Genomic DNA, 20479 nt, shown 5'->3' on the forward strand with positions numbered 1-20479 from the left:
ATTAACCTGTAGAAGATAGATTTCTGGAAAGTTGTTGTCACTGGTCACAGAACTGCTTTGAGAACTTGTGATAAATTGACTCATCCTAAGCATTTTTCTTTAGTAGCTCTTTTGCTTATAGGTGTAAATGGAAGAATTTTACTTTTAGCATAGTTATTTTAAAAGCGGCCCTAAAAACAAATAAGCTAGGTGAACAAACTGCCTATTGATCTCACACTTTTCCCTTCAGTAGTTTCTTATGTTATTGCCAACACATTACATCCCAAGAGGTACGCCAAAAACCACTAGTTTGCTATGCTTGGGATGACTAAAAGATGCTGTTTATATATTGATTTGTACCAGTGAAATTAGCATTTGATATGTGGGCTAGTTTTAAAAACACGTTAATAAAAATAGTCTCTAAAATGAGATATGAGATCTAGTCATGTTTCATTAACTTTTGTTGGTAGAATAAAAATATAGATGACATTTGTTTACTATTGGGTTTCTTAGAATCTGCCCCCTTAAAAGCCGTCTCAGATTCCATTGGATACAACAGGAGTTGTGTGTGTGCTTATTTTAGGGTAGAATTTGGCCAAAAGTTAAAACACACTTTTTTAAACATAGGTCACACAAAACAACAATCAATACTGTTATAGTGCATATTAGGAAATAGTGTTATATTTCGCACCTCCAAACCCACACAGTATGTCTTCATTTATACCCATATGTGTTCCCCTCATAGATCAACAATGAGTCAGCTTTACCTGTTTGGAGAAAGAATGAAATTACCTGCTCCAAAAGCTCATGCTCTTGCATATTGGAAGAATTATTATAATTTTTAAATACAATTGTAAGAGTCCCTACATTTAAAAAACAAAATATTGATTGCAAAACATACCTCTCTTTTCAGTAACATGAACTGAAATGTATATGTTTCTCCCTGTATTAACAGTGGTTACTTCTTTCATTTTGTATGTATGCTCAGCTGACAGTAAAGCAAGAAGTCACTGTAAACATGTAAAAGTCTGCGATTATTATTGAAGTCTTATATAGGTGTATATGTATGCTTTGAAATATACAAACAATTCACAATGTCTCTTTTGGAAATCCATAATATCTATACTGTCAAAAGTTACCCACTAGAAACTTCTGAATGAAACCAACAAAAAAAAAAAAAAGGAGTACTTGTGGCACCTTAGAGACTAACAAATTCAATTGAGCATAAGCTTTCGTGAGCGACAGCTCACTTCATCCGATGAAGTGAGCTGTAGCTCATGAAAGCTTACGCTCAAATAAATTTGTTAGTCTCTAAGGTGCCACAAGTACTCCCCTTTTCTTTTTGGGGATACAGACTAACATGGCTGCTACTCTGAAACCTGAATGAAACCAGCAGACCTTGGGTATGCTTCATACTCAGCAGACTAGGGTAGGTTCAGTGGGCTTAGTCACAGTAGTAAGCACCTATCCTTGTAGCTAGGGCCTCAGGGCTGGACCATGTGACAGAATGTATTTAATCTAATGCAGTGGGAAGGTCTGTTCTGTAACTGGGGCATGAGAAACTGCTCATAATGACTTGTATACAACAGTGTCTACACTATCCCCATACTGACGCGTGGTTGTCGACTGAAGCGCTACGCCTCTCGCAGAGGTGGAATACAGAAGTTGACTTTACAAGCCCTTTGGGTTGGCGGAAGGGACTCAGTAATGTGGACACATACATTATTAATTCTACCTAACTCGGCTCATGTTGACCTAACTTTGTAGCATAGACCAGGCCTTACACTACATTGTCTCACACTTCTCTCATAATCAGCTGTGCCATACAGAGAGAAAACATAATTTTCTAGCTGTCATCATTGTAAGGAAACAGCAAAATCTACCAGGCTAAATTCATCCTTTATTTTAGTCCAGGTAAGTGAATGGAATTTTATTGGGGACAGATTTAGCCCATAATCTTTTTACCAGGATTATAGTTTGGAATGCAGACTAAGGCCCTGATGCTGCATACAGTTAAGCATTTTTATAGCTTTAGGCACAAGAAGCTAATGGGACTACTCACGTACAAAGTTCCTTGCATACGTTAGGGCTTGCAGAATTAAGGCCTAAGGAATTTGGGTCTGGATCCATAAGGGACTTAGCCTGACTAATGAAACGCCTTTTAGACCCCTAGGAAATCATTGGAATAGCAATGGGATCCACAAAGCCCAGAGCTCCGAGTGGAAGCTGGAACCCCAAGTCTATATTTGAAAATATAGAAAATGTCCAAGAATATTTAAGTAAATGGTATTCTATTATTGTTTAACCAGGTGATTAAAACCATGGTTAATTGTGATTAACTTTTTTAATTGCTCGACAGCCCTACTTATAAGATGACCACCACCTCTTCCTCCACTTCCAGGCTTTCGAATAGGGTCTGATCTGGTAGGTGTGCGCCTAGGACACTTACCAAATAAGGCCCTGCAGAGAAAATAGGCAGGTGAACACCTAACTTCCCAGGTTGTTGGATTGTGCTGGGGCTTAGGTGTCTGGATGTCAGAGTGAAGTAGCAGCGCTCATGTGCCCAGAGGCAGAAAGGTAGGCGCCTTAAGAACTCTTACCCTGCAAATTTTTGTGCTGTCAGTTTAGGTGTTTACAGAATTAGGCAGTAGCTAAGGTGGGGGGTTTGTTGAACTCAGGGTTACTTAAAACTGGGATTTAGGTGCCTAAATTTGGGGTTTAGGATGATGCTTTACCTCTGTGGATCTGGGCCTTGAGAGTTGAAGTTGTCAGGTAGATTTGACAATGACACTAATTGAAGTTGTTACTAATGTTTCACATGGCTAGTTTACATCAGAAATGGGAAGTCAGCCAATGGAATTATTACAAATCTTCAAAGTTTTGTTAAAGAACATAGCAGTTAAAATTAACTCTGGATGAAATATAATGCTGGGTTAAAAGAGCACTGGTAACTTTTTAAGCTGTTAAATTAAAACATTGGAAAACAGATAAATGCCTTATCTTATGGTGCTGTTTTGGAGAAGGGATTAGGTGAGCTGTTCTGAAGATACAAACTGCTTATATCAGGTATTCCAGCGGGGGGAGAGAGAGGAAAGTACAATTAAAAGTTTAAATGTGTAGTCAATTTGGGAAAGGAATTTTGAGAAGACAGTCATGAATCTTATGTACATTGTATTTTTATATATTATTTTTTTTCATTTGTATGAAGCAAACATGTTTGGCACATGTATATAATCTATTTGTAATGCATTAGATAGATATGGGAATTTGTGCTGTAGTAATACATATATATAGATAGTATTGTGTACAAAAGCTGTATTTTTCTTCCTTCTGCATGAAAAAAATGAGTAGTAATGTATTTTAAAATATATTTTAACATTTTAGAGAGAAGTAGGTAATCTTTCAGATAGCACAAGACTAGGCTGCTTGGGGATTTTGGGAGTCCCATTATGTCTTGGAGAGGCTGAGCCTCAGCCACTCAAGACAGGTGCTGATAGAGGGAGGAAAAGCAAAGACAGACCAGTAAAGCTAGCAGAACTGCTTTTGTGGGAATTTTCTGCTGACCTTAATAGACAATGAGATCCTTTCTAGGTAATGTTTCAGTCGCCCTATAGAATTCTATGGCAGGGGTATGATTTTCTATTAGAATTTGGAGATTGGTTTTCAAATTCCTTGAAAAATATCATACTGTCTATTAAATTCTGTGGGTTTTAGAATGAATTTTGTAGAAGCCTATTTAGTATCTATAGAACTTTGCTGATTTCATTCCTATGAAATTCTATAGGTCTTTTAGGGGGCGGGGGGAGGAGGAAAGAGGTCTAGAAAAATTGGTACATTTACTATAACACTCAGAATGAGCCTTGATAAAATAGGAGTGAACCAGTAGAAAAGAGAAAGTTTTGGAGGTCATGAGAAAGATGCTATATTTTTCAGTGAGAGATTTTAAATTAAGGTTTTTCTTGGCTCTTTTTTTTTCCTTGAAGAATGTTCATTTTTGGTTTCACACTGCTTCTTCCAAACCCTCAGGGGCTTATTATGAGTTTAATGAACAAAACCACAACTTCAGCAAAAGCAAATTTTCTGCTTAATTTGAAACCTGAATTAATCTGCAAAATACCAGGTATCAAATGGTTTTGGGTTTTTTGTGGTTTTTTTTTTTTAACTGAGCATGGGGTGGGGAAGGAGTTGCAAAGAAACCATTTTATTTCAAACGAACACTTGCAATTATATTCTCAGTGAGTAGTTATAGGAATAAAGCTACAAGCCCAAAAGGAATTGAAACAGCATTGAACATTTTCTCTGTTATGAAGTATGACTCTAGAAGAAACACATTGGGAAGAGTGCTCTGTTTAAAATAACTGCAGAAATAGCCATGGATAACTTCTTTAAAAAAAATCACGCTACTTTCCTTATTTTGGCCAGATATATTTTATAACTTATGCTCATAAGACATCTCTGATTAATTTGTTAACAAACGCCTGATAACAGTGAAGTTGTAGCAAGGAATATCTGGTTATAGGTACTGGTATCATTTATATCATAGCTGACGTTTATTTTTGTTACTGTCATTCTCAAGCCCATATATCAGCCCTGATACAGTTAAACTTTTGTTATCAAAAATAGCACTTCTACAGGCTTGCCATTCTCTGGGGTGAGGCTTGCTGTTGACCATACAGCCCAGTCCTGCACTCCTTTCTCATGTACTGCTCCCATTGATGTCTGTGGTGGATTTTGTTGTCACAACAAGGCCTGCAGGGCCTGGCAGAATAAAAGAGTGTAAGTGGCAAGATGGTTTGCCAGGTGGATTAGCAAAAACCTTAAAAACCAACAAAAGTTGCCTGTGTTCTTCTTTGAGGCTTTCAGCAGGGCATTCAGCAAGAAACAGTTTTAACAAGCAAACAAAACAATTCATCTGATGCTGCAATATAATAACAGAAACTCCAGCCTGTGTCATCACTTCACTCCTGTATGAGGTTTGGCATCTTTCTTACTCCAGAATAGGGGTGCTGGAACAATTTGTATACTAGGGGTGCTGAGATCCATTGAACCAAATTGTAAACCCTGTATATGATGGAAACCACTTCAGGCCAGGAGAGGTGGCAGCACTCCTAGTTCCAGCACCCATGCTACAGAATGTCCTCTCCTTCTGTATTTCAAGCATCCAGGCCTGATTCACCATTGCTTGACACCCACTGAAATCATGCAGTGCAATTGCTACCTATTTCAAGTAGCAGGATGTAATGTTCCATTCACTTTGCACTGGTATAAATGACTACAGAAGATGAAGGGCAGCGGTAAATCAGACCCATAGAGGTTTCCTTCCCAGCCTGCTGGGCAACTTGACTGGCCCGCAGTCTCCAGGATTGCCTCATTATCTCCTATGAGCACCTGTGCAAAGGAAGGGCAAACTGAGCTAACGTTAATCCCCTTGTAGGCTAATGACCGTATATTACCCCTCCATACTGCTGTGATGTGGCATTGGCTCCTGTAAAAGCCATTGATCCCAAGTAGCATGGTGTAAAACCCTGGGGTGAGCATAATTCTGTTAGCCTCCATATAGATTCTGTAGCTGCATGGGAGCTGCAGACATGGCTCCAGATCATTAGCTTTCTTGAAGGGTGATCCAGTGGTTAGGGCATTCACTTCTTATTCAGGAGACACGGGTTCAACGTTCAATTCTCTGTTCTGCCACAGTCTCCTTGTGTGACCTTGGGCAGATCAGACTCTCTCTGCCACATTCCTATCTGTAAAATGACGTAATAGCACTTCCTTACCTCACAAGAGTGTTGTGAGGATGAATACGTTAAAGATTGTTTAGTACTAAAGTAATGGTGGCTATATAAGTACCTAAGATAGATAGATACCCCAAAGCTCTGACCTCTGCTGCAATCACCGAGCAGGTCAAAGTAAGCAATGAGATACTGGTATTGCTCCTAAGAATTAATTTACTAGAATGGGTTACACTGGGCATCTTGGAAAGATGTTCCTGAAGGACTGCTGTTAAAAGAACATAGTTCATATTTTTACCAGGATCTGTTTTTTATAATATCTTATTTTAAATGCAGGTGAACCAAGGAAATTTGACCCAAAGTTCAGAGGACCTATTCACAACAGGTAAATATTTTCATTTAGTATATTTATACTCTGATTAGTTTTACTGTAAATAGAGAATTAAGAATGCCTTTAATAGAGAAATGATGCTTGATTTGGCTCAGATGTCATCCTTTTTTTATTTTTATTTTTATACAAGGAGAAAGTGTGGGAGTTCATTCTTGCTATAATTCAGGACTTCCAATTGCTAGGGGGAGTCAGTGGGTGTACACCAGGGGAACTTCCAATACCACCCCCATATCCAGGGCCAGCCCTTCTTTGTGCAATACCTTCCTTATAATATTACATTGATTTTAGTTTGACTACTCCTGAGTATTACTTGGCATGAATCAGGCTCATAATCATTGGACTGGTACCGGGGCCCAATCTTGCAGCTCTTACTCACCTGAATATTACTTACTCACATGAGTAGTCCCATTGAAGTTGGAGGGCCTACCTATGAAAGCAAGGATTACAGAATCAGATCCCAAATGTTTCAATCTAATCATATGTTTAAGCAGCTGCCTAATTGTGACATCCCATGAGCCTGAGGAGTTGTGACGTTCTGAAGCTGGTGACCAAGAAAAAAAAACAGCGTTCCAGGCTTTGAGCTTGATCCTGCAGTGCTGACTGAGGTGAAATTTCCATTAGAGCTAATGGAAGTTTAGGATGCTCAACATCTGTCAGGATCAGACCTAACTGCTTTACAACAGTTCTTGGGCAGCCTAATAAGTTAACTACAATGCTTGGTTTTATCAGCCTGTTTACTCTGTGATTCACTATTAAACAAATATGCCATTACCATGTAAGTTCTATTGCAGCTTCGTAGAGGAACCACTATGTCATGTAAACTCAGTGGATTTTATAATGCTCTGGGGAGAAATGCAATCTAGGGACTGGATATTTTTCCTGATGTCATAGAGCCTTTTTTTTTTCAATTAATGTGTAATTTATGGACTTTTACTTTTTTCCTAATCCTTATTTTTTTCTGAATAAACAAGCAGCAAGTGGGAGGAAGATTCTCCTTGACAGTTTTTTTTCACCTTCTGTTTCTGATCACCTTTTAATGATAACGTCCTATGATATCAGAGAAGCATCCGTATAATTCCAGATTCTGGACATATTTTTAAATCATTTTTATAACTAAAAAAGCTAAGTTTCCAGTGGCCACATTGGTATTACTATTGGCTAAAATTGTTCCCAACCCCAAATCATCCCCTTGTGATGAATTGGTTAGTGTGCATGTGTGAGCTTGCCTCCCATTGGATTAAATCAGAATAGTTCAATTGTGTATCCTCGGACCTATTCTTCTGACAGCTAATGAAGATTTCTCTTCTATGAAACACACACACAGGATGGTCTAGTGATCAGAGTACTAGCTTAGCACTTGGAAGACCCGAGTTTAGTTCCTTGCTCTGTCACAAGCTTCCTGTGTGATCTAGGGCAAGTCAGTGAGCCATTCTGTGCCTCAATTCCCAGCTATAAAATAGTGATGATAGCACTTCTCTATCTCAGAGAACAGCTGTGAGGGTAAATTTATTAAAGACTGTGAAGTGCTCAGATACTGCTATGATGGGCACCATATGAGTAACTTAGATCTACCATATACATAACAGGAAAATGGTAGAAAACATTATTATGTTACAGAAAAAGTCCTCTTAGATACCTCCCTCCTAAAGGAGTGTAAGACGTTTATTAAAGTGCAATGAGCCATAACAGGCAATAGAAGTTCCCCAAGTATGGAGCTGGACCTAATATCCTGCACCAAAATTCCAAGCTAATTTAATCCAGCTAGTGGCTCCAGTGAACCAAGACATCCTCAGAGGAACTCCCTGCAGAGTCGACAGCAGTCAGAGGGACATTGCTCTGGCCTCTGTTTGTGGCCCAGGGACTTTGGAAGCCTTCTACTTTCTGTAGGGGAAGGAGGGTAACAAAGGAGGTGTAGACATACCTTTTGCCTATATGAGCAAGAATTCTAAAAACATGTGTGCAAGGCAAATCTGTTCTCCATTGGTACACACCTGGCCACAGGATGTGTAAATCTGTATGTGTACAGTAGGTGGGGGAAAATGTGTCTCTAGTCCCTTCTGATAAACAGACTCACCTGGTCCTAACTTCATAGGTAATCTGTTTGTATTGTTAGGAGAATAAAGCTGTGCTCTTTTTTGCATATGGGAGGTACCTGAGACTCCCAACTGCCAAGTTGTTCTTGTCAATAACTGAAGGCGTGGTTGCAGAAATAATTGTAGCAATGGCACATCCCATGATGGCTGTAGCAGAAGCTGATAACTAGCTGATAGAGAGGGCTATAGATTATTTTATATTTATCCCTGCATCCGCCTTAACTAGTCACCCTAAATATCAGTTTGCAATATTGTAGTCCTTCTAAGTTCTCAGCTGGGCAAAGGGATCTGCAATGTGGTGCTCCATTGAGGTCCATGGGACTCTGGGCAAAGGAGCCTAAAACAGAGGCCTTGGAAGATTTCTTCCTCTAGTACTCTATCTAAGTTTAAAGAGTGATTCTTCTTTGCAAAATAATGATGCAAAATTGGCATTGTGAGGTTTCATTTTCATTATGTCTCTGTGATTCCATATAAAATGTGCTCAGTTCACAATAAAAATATTTTGTTTTGAGTCTAATTGCTAGGGGACTTCCAGATTTGCAGATGTGAAAATCACGATCATGGACTGTGAAATCTGGTCTCTAGCTGACCAGCTCGGAAGGCAGAGCGGAGAGAAGCAGCTGCTGGCCAGGTGTCGAGCTCTGAAGGCAGTGCCTCTGCCTGCAGCAGCACAGAAGTAAGGGTGGCAGGGTATGGTATTGCCACCTTTACTTTTGACTGCTGCTTGCGGCAGTGCTGTTTTCAGAGCTTGGTGCCTGGCCATCAGCTGCTGTTCTCCAGCCGCCTAGCTTCAGGCATCACTGCCAACAGCAGCTGAATAGAAGTAAGGGTGACAATACCAGGACCCCCATACAGTTGGCTTATGACCCCCTTTTGGGTTGGGGCCCCCAGTTTGTGAAATGCTGCAGAGAAATCACACATTTTTTGTGTGTTGGTCATGCATAAATAGCAAATTTCGCAGATGTGTTAAACATCTGCGAAATGTATGCCATGACCAACCTGCCAAAAAATGTGTGATTTCTCTGCTATTTAAGTAGACCCCTACTAATTGCCAGTTCTGTAAACACTATCTGGAATCTGTGAGTCAAGCTGAGTTCTTAGTAATTTGTGCTTCATCATCACAAATACCAGGTGGGCTGAGCTGGGAGGTGCCTGTTTTCTGCTGCATGCTTTCCTGGGGATTGGATGGATGTGCAATGAGAAGTGGCTGCTGTAGAACCAGCAGTAACTCTCCTCTGCACCTGCTATCCTGCCCACAACTTGTAATAATAAGGGATTTAGGACACAGGGGAAAGGAGGCAATGAAAATCTTCCAAGGCTTCCAAGTAACCCAGCTTGCTGGGGAAGGAGGGTGTAGGTTGAGGATTGGTGAGGTTGCTTCACTGACCTGGATCCATTCCATTTGCAAGCCACACTCATTACCTCTGTACTGGGACATTTGTTTTACCATCCTGTGGCTTTATCTTTAGGAGAGCAGCATGTGGCCCAGTGACTGTGGTACAGATCTTTCCACCATGCGTTAGTTAGCTGTGACGATTCCTGTGTTTTCATTTCTTTTTGTCCCTTTTAAAAGGAGGGAGAGTCATTGGCAATCACTGATTGCACATACTTAAACTGTTAAACCCCAGTAGTGGGTGAATGGAATGTTAAAGTAGCTTAAGGGCAAGTCTACACTACAAAATTAAGTTGACCTAAGATACGTTGGCATACAGCCACCACAGTAATTAAACTGCTTTTGCATGTCCACACTATGCTCCTTGTGTCAGCAGTGCACGTCCTCACCATGAGTGCTTGCACCGATTCAGCGTGGGGCATTGTGGGATGGCTTCTGAAAGGCAGCAACAGTTCATGTAAGCAATGCAGTGTTTACAGTGACACTGCATCAACCTAGTTACATCAACCTAAGTGCTACGCCTCTCGCAGAGGTGGAGTTATTGAGTTGGTGTCGCAGGCGAGTTACCACAGTGGGAGCTGCATTTTAGTGTAAACACTTACCGAGTTGGGTTGAAGTAAACTGCCTCACGTTGACATAACTCTGTAGTGCAGACCAGGGCTAAGTGTATAGGCTTTGCTAACACTGTTGTTTTGGGGGATGTTGTATGGGGATTTTGTTGTGTTTCATGAAAAAGCTATTTGAATTAAAAGGATTAAAATGTAATGGCTGAGCTGAGTGACTCTCAGCCAAACAATTCATGCTAATTCTAAGATGATGTTACCAAAAAGACATCTTTAATTGCTATGATAACAAACTGCAGTCCTCTAAATTTATGCAGTTCTCATTCTGCTCTTTCTGAGACTGTCTGCTTGCCTCTGTCCTCAATCAAAATGTGCAGCATAATGTGGAAATGTCAGGAAAAAGAAAAGGGTAGTATCCATCCTAAAACTAGAAGAAATATATTAGTTCTGAAACATTTCCCCCTTTGTTATAAAATCTCCTGTCAGTACAGTCTAACCCCAGTGCATTTAGTGGTCAGTGCTGCAGGGGAAAGCATGTCTGTTAACACTCAAGTGGGTTGAGTAGGTTACAGGGAAATTAAAACTGGGAAGAATACAGCAAAGAGAGTATGTGGAATTGCTAATTTTTTTCTGAATACAAATGCAACATTGAGAATATATTTGACACTGGCATTTACCATCCTCTTGGCGAACAGAGTAAATAAGAGAGCCATCAATTATTTATCAATTTTATTTTTCTCAGCAGAAAAATGATGGCAAAGATGAAAATTGCAGCATAGTTATATTCAAAGCTGTCCCTTAAACACACACCATTCTTTTTCACCCACAGATGTATTTCTTCTTTTCCTTTCCCTTCCTAAAATGGATAGTTTGGAAATAAATGGAAAATCATGAATGTTAGTTTAGGGAATAGATCCTAATATAAGAACTCTGTTCACAAATTTGGCAATGAGACTTTGTAAGTCTGTGTTTGTGTATGTACAGAGGAATTTAAGTGTTAGCTTTTGGAATGTTTTACTGTATTAAGTGCAGTACCGATTACTACCAAAATATATTCATGTAAGTATTTGAATGTTACTTCGCAAAAGCTAGTAAAATCCCACACTGCAGCAAAATAACCTGTGGTATCTAGGTTCTAGGGCTTGAACTGGGGACAGCAGTAGCCTTTAATCTCCATTTCCTGGATTTTGGGGGACTAGATTGCTCAAAGGAATGGTAATGACATGTAAACATGCATTTACATAGAGGATATATTTTAATGTAAATGTTAGATTTATGGGTTTCATAAGGGATAGTTTGGATGGAGTCAAGAAAGGTGTGCATAAGAGGGACTTGGCCACCGGGGAAGGTAAGAGAGGAAGTTGCCTGCTCCTCTATCTTATGTTTTCTGTGCTTTTATCATTTTTTTTGTTTTCCTCAGTTCTCCCCGCATCCCGCTCACCTTCTCTCCCTTCCCCAGTCTGTCAGTCTTCTTCTCCTTTCTCTTCTCTCTTGAGCACTCAACTTCCTGCCACAATCTCCCTCTTGCATTCACTCTGAGTCCTCTGTGTCCTTCCTGTCAAGCCCTGCCACAATCTGTTGCTCCCCATGGTGCAGCAGAGGTGAGCACAAGCATGGATACCAGCCAAGGGTGGTAGACAGCCACCTATATATAGTAATACTGGTAAAAAATGAGTTGTCTGCAGGCTCATCGTTCACAGCATTGTCCAGACTGACAGGACACGGATCTGACTCTGCCTGCAGGGGAAGGTGCAGTTGGAGGTGGGTGCTCATTCTGAGATTTCTCAGTGGGCAGAGTGGAGTGTGCTTGTGGTGGGGTGGTCCTTAGAGTGCCTAAGCATTTACCCAGCATGGCATCAGTTCCACCAGCTCAGCTGTCTGGCAGCTCTTTCTCATAAACAGTCTGTTGGGGGATTTACAAGGTTCCCGGTGAAACACAGAGGCAAGCTGTGAAAACCAGGACGTTCCCCATGTTCAGGAGCACATGGCTACCCAATACATTCTTTAAATGGGTATGTGGTTCTTTGTCACAATGATAACCAGATTTTTCACTGATGGAATTAAGCAGAGAAATGCTTCTCCAGTGCTCTGCTTAAACAGTGTGCCCAGCAGGAACACATTTCTAGAGGTAAATAGCTGTGCATTTATTCTTCCTCATTGTTATAGTGGATGATAAATGGGGAAATTAGTATTGACATTTGTGCATGCTTAGATTCATGTGGTGTGTTTTAAACAGTGGGATGCTGAGTTTGACTGCTCTCTTTGTAGGGCTAAAAGCCTGATCTAAAGAGTGAGGCTGTTTTGCCCTGTACTGCTGGTACAATCTGCACTTAAAGTCAGTGTAATCCAGCCTCAGTGCAAGGAGGATCCTTTCTCGGCAGAGAACTAGCATAGAGGATATTAGGCCCCTCCATCTCCCTTCTTCCGGGCAGCATGGCAGAGAAAAGGTGCTGCATAAAGGAGGCCTGGACAGGACAGCTCGATTTCATACTGATCCCAGCCTGCAGTTTCCGCACCTTGGGACTGTTTTTGGTCAATGTAAGTTAGAGTAGCCCATAGGCTGCTCCAGGGGCATGCAGAAGGGGGGCAAGCAGGGGCATAGTCCCCCCCTCCCCCCAATAATTGGTGTGGGACGCAGAACACCTCCTGGGTGGCGGCGGGGAGAGTGAGAGAGCGGGCTTGGAGGAGTTCGCTCTCCCTGTCGCAGCCCTGGGGCTGGAGGAGTTCGCTTTCCCTGCTGCAGCCCCAGGGGAGAGGAGCTCTCTCGCTTTCCCTGCCGCAACCCCGGGGCTGGAGGAGTCTGAATTCCTGCGCACACCCCAGCTGCTGCTCTAACTCAGTGCAGGGGGAAAGGCCCTGACTGAAGAAGGACCAGAGGAGTGCAAGGTGAGTTTTAAGGCCCTGTTGTGCACACACACATTGCTGACTTACACTGTGTGCTGTTCAGCTGTAGCTGGGTGTCTGTCCCCCAGATTTTAGTCCGGTAATTGCCAGAGTCCCACAGACACAAATCAGAACATGTCTTTAGGTTTCTTCTCCACCTTCAATTTAGTGTTGTTCAGTTGCATGGAGTAGCCCAGTCCTAGGGTGCACAGGTAGAATTAGGATAAAAGGCTGCTACTTTGTGATCAGTGACCTATAATAAAAGCTGGTGGCTGTGGGGGAATTTTTCTTTACTGGTATTTAAACTGTGAGGCAATGTTTGTACTATTGCGTAGATGGGATTATATCTTAAATATGGATGAACTTCATCCCTCTCAAGTTCTAATACCAAATGTCATTTTAAAACATTAGAGGGGCCATTTAAAACATGTATCAGCTGAAGCAGGAAGTGAAAGTGATAAATGTAAATAGAACAGATTTCAAAATTAGATGATAACCTTTTCAGGGGAGGGGCCTGTGTACAGTGCAGAGTGCAGTGGAGTCCTGTTCTGACTGGGGACTTTGGGCCCTCCTACAATACTAATTCTTTGATTCCAAGGGCAGAAGTGACCCTGAGATGTAGTCTGATTTCCTGTTTAACGCAGGCCAGAGAATTTCAATATAACAACCAAGTTTGCAAAAATTGTCCCCAAACATCAGAATTGTGTAAGATTAAATTAAGGTTCCATACATTAGAAACTGCTTTTTTTGGAGCTGTTTTCATGGGCAGATTTTTGTTTTAGGGATTTCACAGGCATTGTTGCACTTTTGAAGGCCAATAAGGAAACATGTAAACTATTTGGACTGGTTTCAGAGTAGCAGCCGTGTTAGTCTGTATCCGCAAAAAGAAAAGGAGTACTTGTGGCACCTTAGAGACTAACTCGATGAAGTGAGCTGTAGCTCACGAAAGCTTATGCTCAAATAAATGTGCTAGTCTCTAAGGTGCCACAAGTCCTTCTTTTCTTTTTACTATTTGGACTATGACTATAAATAATGTATGTTTCTTCACCGCTGCAGCCAATTAATCTTTACAAGCAATGTTTAATAAAACTCTCAGAAGATTTTTACTTAATATTAAATTAGTTATCTGAAAAAATAGAGCTCCTAACACAGTACAAGTGGTACCTATATTTTCTGTGTGCCTTCAGAGAACGTCTGAAACCCAGCAATTAGAGCAACCCTACTAACCTAAATAGAGATGTCCTCAGCTGCTCTCTGATAGAAAGTTCTGTTTGGACACAACATGTGCAGAGTTTAGCTGTTTGGAATAACATGACTGGCAACCTTCCCATTCCAGACCCATGCACAAAATGTTGGTATCTACAAGAAGTTTACAATGGGAACTTTAAATGACAAGCCCCTAAGATAGTGGTTTTCAACCTGTGGTCTGTGAACCCCTGCCAGTCCACAGACTATGCCTAAGATTTCCAAAGGGGTCCACACTGCCATTCAACATTTTTTTTAGGGGTCTGCAAATGAAAAAAGTTTGAAAACCACTGCTCTAAGAAAACTAGTTTGAGATTAAATATATGGTTATTAAGGATAAATGATTTCAATTAATCAACACATCCCAAGGTGTCATTTCCACCTTTTTACAAATTGCAGAGATAGTGAAGGAGAAGCTATATTTTATTCTGACAAGGTGAGATTTGTTAAGTGTTGAAAACCTTTCTGTTCAACTTAAACCACAGTTGAGTGACTTATGATTTAGGCATGGCATTTTTCTTATTATTTTTACTTGTTCTTCCCAGGAAATACTGGATCACAGTTCCATCATGAGAGTAGGGAAGTGTGATACACATTCATGATTGTAAGTGACACTGCCCTATATTGCAGGCTTAATAGTGCTGCATTGACCTTCCCCTATACCCAACTCTTGAATCCTTAAAGGAATTAGTCGGTGAAGTCTGCCAGAGTATGTGAACAGCAAACTCAGTAATTGGAGCCAAAGGAAGGCCTTAAAGATCACAGGCACCCAGAGAAAATATTGTTCAGTCTATATGGTTATGGAATAGTAAGAAAAGGCCACATCATTTAGTGATTTATTGGGTATTCTTAAACTCAGAAAACTGCATTTGCCAACAGAAGTTGGAGGGGTTCACCACCTCTCAGGATCAGGCCCTACAGCAACGGTGAACACTCTACCTAGTTTCACAGTGCTACAGGCAATTGGTTTTCTCCCAGACACTAAATTGAACTCTTTTAGTGATGTTTTGGGCTGCTTTGTCAAATGAACTGGATTTTATTGAATGGTCTCAGTGCGTCACGTTGAGAACAGAGGCGTCTGAGTATGTCACATGGGAGGCTAGCCACGATGTATTCATAAGAAGTTCAGTAATCAATGCTGTGCTTATTTAGAAATAAGTTTCACTAATGCCATTTTGGAATATTTTAATAGGTTACTAAATATAACCTTGATGACAGTGCTGTTAGGTGCAAAACCACAAACTTCTCCAGTTTTTCTTTCAGCACTTAGACTATTTTCTTGTACGAAATGCACAGTTGTCTTTCCATCCAGATTTTCTTTAAACTGCAGCAAGGGATTATCTCTAATGTCATAGCACATTTTTGAAACTGCTGTTATATAACTGAATCATCAAGCTACTTTTGTCTGTCATTTCGGAGTTGGTCTGAACTATTCCCTTGGTTATTTTTCCTCCCTTTTTTATATAGTTTCTTTATTTTTCTCATGCGTTCATACTGGAGTTTCTTTATTTTCTCATGCGTTCCTCTTTGCTTAGTGGTGTTCCCTGTTATCTCTTGAAGAACACCATTTCTCTTTGAGGTGGTTGCTAGCTCATGCTATCCTTGAAAGCAACTTTAAATTTAAAACCCACAGTCCAGCTGACTGACTGATTGTAAGACCCAGCTACTTGTCTTTTCGGCATATTTAACTTGGTAACGTGTTTGCAGTTCATGAACCCATTTTCCTTTGTGCATAAATGAATGTCTCTTAGCTATACACTCTTAGGGTCATGGAACTTCAAAGAAGAGCTGAGGTCTGGTGAGAAAGGGGACTCCCAGCCTGGAAATCAGGAGCAAAACTTTAGCATACTGTATCCACAACAAAGTGGAGGGGATCTACAAGAAAGGCTTTGATGTGTAACTGGTTTTTTTTTTCTTCCTGCCTGGCCCCTAGTAAATTCCACTAGTTGTGATTTTATTTCATTTCCTCTATAGCAATGCCTCTTCTTGGACTCTTCTTTCCTTCCCTACCATGATGCTCTAGGAAAATGGTGATTTCCTTTTCTTCAGAACTCTTTATGTTCCTTCTTTACTTATCTCGAGCGTACTTAAGGATAGTTTCACGGCTAAAGCACAAAACTAGTTGCTAGAAGGTCTGGGTTCTGTCCTCGTCTCTGCCTCAATTTTCCCTTATGTAAGATTGGAACAATAGTAATTAACTAACTTATAAGGTTTATAAAGCACTTTTGAGATGCTATAGAAGAAAGGCAAATATTTTATCATTCAAGGTTCAAACCTTGGCATGGAGCCTTCTGTGCAGTAGAACTTTGCCTTTGCTGCCTTCTGCAAGGACAGGTGGCCTGACCCACTCCTATTCCTTCCTGGATTTAAATGAGTGTGGAATTTGGGGACCAAACCGAAAAAGAAAAAAAGTAATCCAGTTTGATCTGACCTGAAACCATTTTTTTCAAGATTTTTCATCAAATTGAAAAACACAAAAAATAATTTTGAGTCAACAGCGAGTTGACCTTTTTTGGGATTTTTCACCCTTATTTGTGAGAGGTTTTTTATATTGACCACATTTCAAAATATATGTTGTTTTGAAATGAAAAACTCAAGCCAAAATGTTTTGAAATGGTCAAAATGAAAATCAATTTTTTTTTTAGTGGCCCACACAAGCCGCACCCTGGCAGGGTCCTGCCCCCAAACAAGAGGCAAGCCATGAAGAAACAATCAGAATTTTAAATTCACAGCCTATTTTGGAGCAGCTCTTCTAAAACTAAAAACAAGCAACTAGATATCATTATTGAGGTTTGTCCGTCTTTAAAAACAAAACCCTTAAAAGCTTGGGCTGGGTAGTTAAAGGAGGAAGAGACTGCATCAGGAAAGATACAGGATGAGAGTAAATGTTTTTTACATGTGGCCATATAGAGGCAAGTTCTTACTTACTAGTCTTATTTCCTTTCTTCTTTTACTACTAATTTAATACGGATTTGTAAACAGCAGTTGAAAGCTAAAGAGTGCTGTGTTTAGAGCTCTGGGACAGCTTTGTCCTTTTGTTACATTTTAGTTGGCAGTGGGTAGTGCCTATAGTGGCTGTTGAGTACAGGTAACAGATAAATCCCATATCAATCAATCAATAAATATAATCTCACTTTCAGACTCAGTTTCCTTCCTTCTCTCGTCTCCCCCTTTTCTCTGATTGTTTTGTAGACTGATAGATTTTAAGACCATTATGATCAAGTGGTCTGCATAACACAAACCTTCTGCATAACACAAACCACAGGTAGAACCTTGCCCATTAATTTCTGCATAAAGCCTGTAACTTCTGTTTGATCTATAGCATATCTTTTAAAAATATATCCAGGCTTGACTTAATGACTTCAAGTGATGAAGAATCCACCACATCTCTAGGTAAGTTGTCCCAATAGTTAATTACACTTAGTGTTAATTTTTTGTGTGCCCTATTTCTAGTCTGAATTTGTCTAGTTTCAGGTTCCGCTCAACAGATCTCATTACACCTCTTTCTGCTAAATTTGAGAGTTACCTTCTATGAGAAATCTTGTCCCCATTTGGGTGTTTGTACACTGTGTTCAATTCACCTCTTATCCTTTTCTTGGATAAACTAAATAGATTGTGTTCTGAAATCTCTCACTATAAGGCATGTTTTTCTGGTATTTGAATCATTCTTGTAGCTCTGTTCTGAGCCCTTTCCAATATGTCAGTGTTCTTTTTGAAGCATGGGCACCAATAATGGGCTCATTAATGCCCTTTCTTTCTACAACATTTCTGTCCTCGCCTCTGATCCACCTAGGGTGACCAGGTGTCCTGATTTTATAGGACAGTCCTGATATTTGGGGCTTTTTCTTATATAGGCACCTATTATCCCCCACCTCCTGTCCCAATTTTTCACACTTGCTATCTGGTCACCCTAGATCCACCTGTCGGCAGCTGGCTGAGACTGAAAATATATCCCATTAAAATGCCAAAGACATTTTCCCTAACTCACAAATCATAGTCCCCAGTTCTGAATCGGTTATATTTCAATATGCTTATGGCACTGATTTGAATCTGGAATGGAATCCTGGTCCCATTGAAGCCAATGGGAAAACTTCCATTAGCTTCAATGGAACCAGGATTTCACTTCAAGACACTGTCTTCCTGCATCCCACTTACCTGACTGCACTAATAAAATAGACAGGATTTTTTTCTTCTCTTTATCTGTGTAACCATCTAGAAAATAAACTTACGGACCATACGATGTGTGAATGGCCTTCATGATGATTAGATTTACAGGCAGGTTTGGTGATGGTTTTTATTGTAGCTTCAGACAGAAAATCTGTCTCCAGACTAAAATGCCTGTTTTAATATTCATTATCCTTACACTACAACATAGTTATCAGAATTGGGTTTAACATTCAGACATCTTTTGGTTGAACTAGACTGTGAAAAAATATTTAACCATCAGAATATGAAATATGTTATTATCTTCTGATAAGATCCAACAATTTACTATTTTGTTAGAATTTATATCAGCTCAATCCCAGGGTCTGCTGGGAAATGAATCTTAGTTTGGTGCACTTGCACTGTACAAGGCTTATTCAGCATTCAGCCTTCCTATGTTAATCTTTTGGGATATATTTAATATTTAATACTGATAGTTACTGAGAAAATGGAGTTTTTTGAAAAAATCCATTTCAGTCTGCTGATGAGTAGCACAGACGTGAACATAAAATGGGGAAATGATATGCATTAGACTTGTGATGATTGCAATATTTTATTAGAATTGCCTTCGATTTTTTTTAAACTTCTCAGAAAATATAAAAGCAAATGTTAGCAGTAGAAGAGAAGATTGCATGGTGTGTCAGGGTCACAGCCTCTCCCTCTAGAAACTTAGATTTCAGTCCTGAAATTAGGTCACAAGTCAAATGAATTCCATGGTCCCAGCCTATTTAGTTCTCATGAAGACTTATCCACATTACACAAAATGCTGCACTTTAGCACAGTGGGCAGACTCTGCTCAAAAGAGGCTTCCTAATGGAATAAGTGGGGACTTGAAGGTCAGAACAGGGATGCATTTGCAGAGCTGTGGAAGGAAGCTTGTACAAAGCATAGCCACACTATGCTTGGCTCTAGCCAACTGTTTTCAGTTCTCCTCTTCACTGAGCATTAAAATTTCACACTAGAAGACTGAGGGGAAACAGCATGATTATGTACTTTGTCTGCAAGCATGGACTTTAAAATATTAAGGATCACATTTTACCCAAAATATGAAAATAAGCTAAAAATAGAGACACTAATTTTGTAACAAAACATGAACAGATACAAATTCTTCAGGTCTTAACCCTTTGTATACACTTATGTGTCTGTCTACACAGATAAATACGATCATACATATATACATGTACAAAATTACACTGAAAATAATATTGAAAATCATCTTCCAAACAGATGGATGGATTCATTCCCATTCAATGCGTCTGGTTTCCTTTTTTATCTCTAGTGTAAATATCGGAATATCTCTTGAGCATGTATTTCTGATGTGCTCAGATTCAAAAAAACTAATTGAAACAAGCTAAAAGCTCTCTGTCCTCAGGATAACACTCCAGCTGGTAAATTAATCCAGTGAGTGTTTGACTGAAGTGGTATGGTTGATTGCAGTCCTCAGTCTGTCTTTCCACAATAATTTTGGGCCAGATGCTCAGCTGGTGTAAATCAGTGTCTCTCCATTGACTTCAGTGGAGCTATATTGATTTACACCAGCTGAGGAGCTGGCACAGTGATTATTTCTGGAGTTTTTAGACAGATCCAATAAACAGTGTGAAAACCACAGAGAGCTGTTCAGCATTTTCATAAATAGTGTATTTCACATTCTGGGGAACAATCCAGACGAGTTGAGGGGTTGTGTCATTGCCTGCCCTGTAACCTTGAGGACCTCAAAATGCTTTGCTGTTTGTAGCTCCAGGCTACCTTACAACCAGCCTACCTGCATGCAGGTCACACCCTAACGGTCTGTGAGCTGGTTCAGCATTTCTGACCCCAGCAGCCGTTCTGCAGACCCACTCTGGCCTTTACCAGCCTGGGTCACTGTTTGCAGGGTGACCCGAACACACTTGCAGTCCCAGATTTCCCTAAAGCTGTGCGCTCTGCAGTGTCCAGCCCTCTTGTGGACAGATCAGAGAAATAATAAGATTTGTTTGTTCCTGTAAAGACACACAAATACA

At 40.2% G+C, this 20479-nt stretch overlaps 1 protein-coding gene across 3 annotated transcripts in view; it reads left to right on the forward strand.

The window, feature by feature from the left end:
- Positions 1 to 20479, forward strand: part of SLC44A5 (solute carrier family 44 member 5) — a 190217-nt gene that overhangs the window by 103918 nt on the left and 65820 nt on the right. For all 3 annotated transcript variants that reach the window (XM_077823568.1, XM_077823570.1, XM_077823569.1), the window contains exon 2: positions 6045 to 6093. In XM_077823568.1, coding sequence (XP_077679694.1) covers positions 6045 to 6093 — 49 coding nt within the window. The remainder of the gene's footprint in view (positions 1 to 6044; positions 6094 to 20479) is intronic.

This window comes from Eretmochelys imbricata, chromosome 8 (assembly GCF_965152235.1).
Source record: "Eretmochelys imbricata isolate rEreImb1 chromosome 8, rEreImb1.hap1, whole genome shotgun sequence".
Lineage (NCBI taxonomy): Eukaryota > Metazoa > Chordata > Testudines > Cheloniidae > Eretmochelys > Eretmochelys imbricata.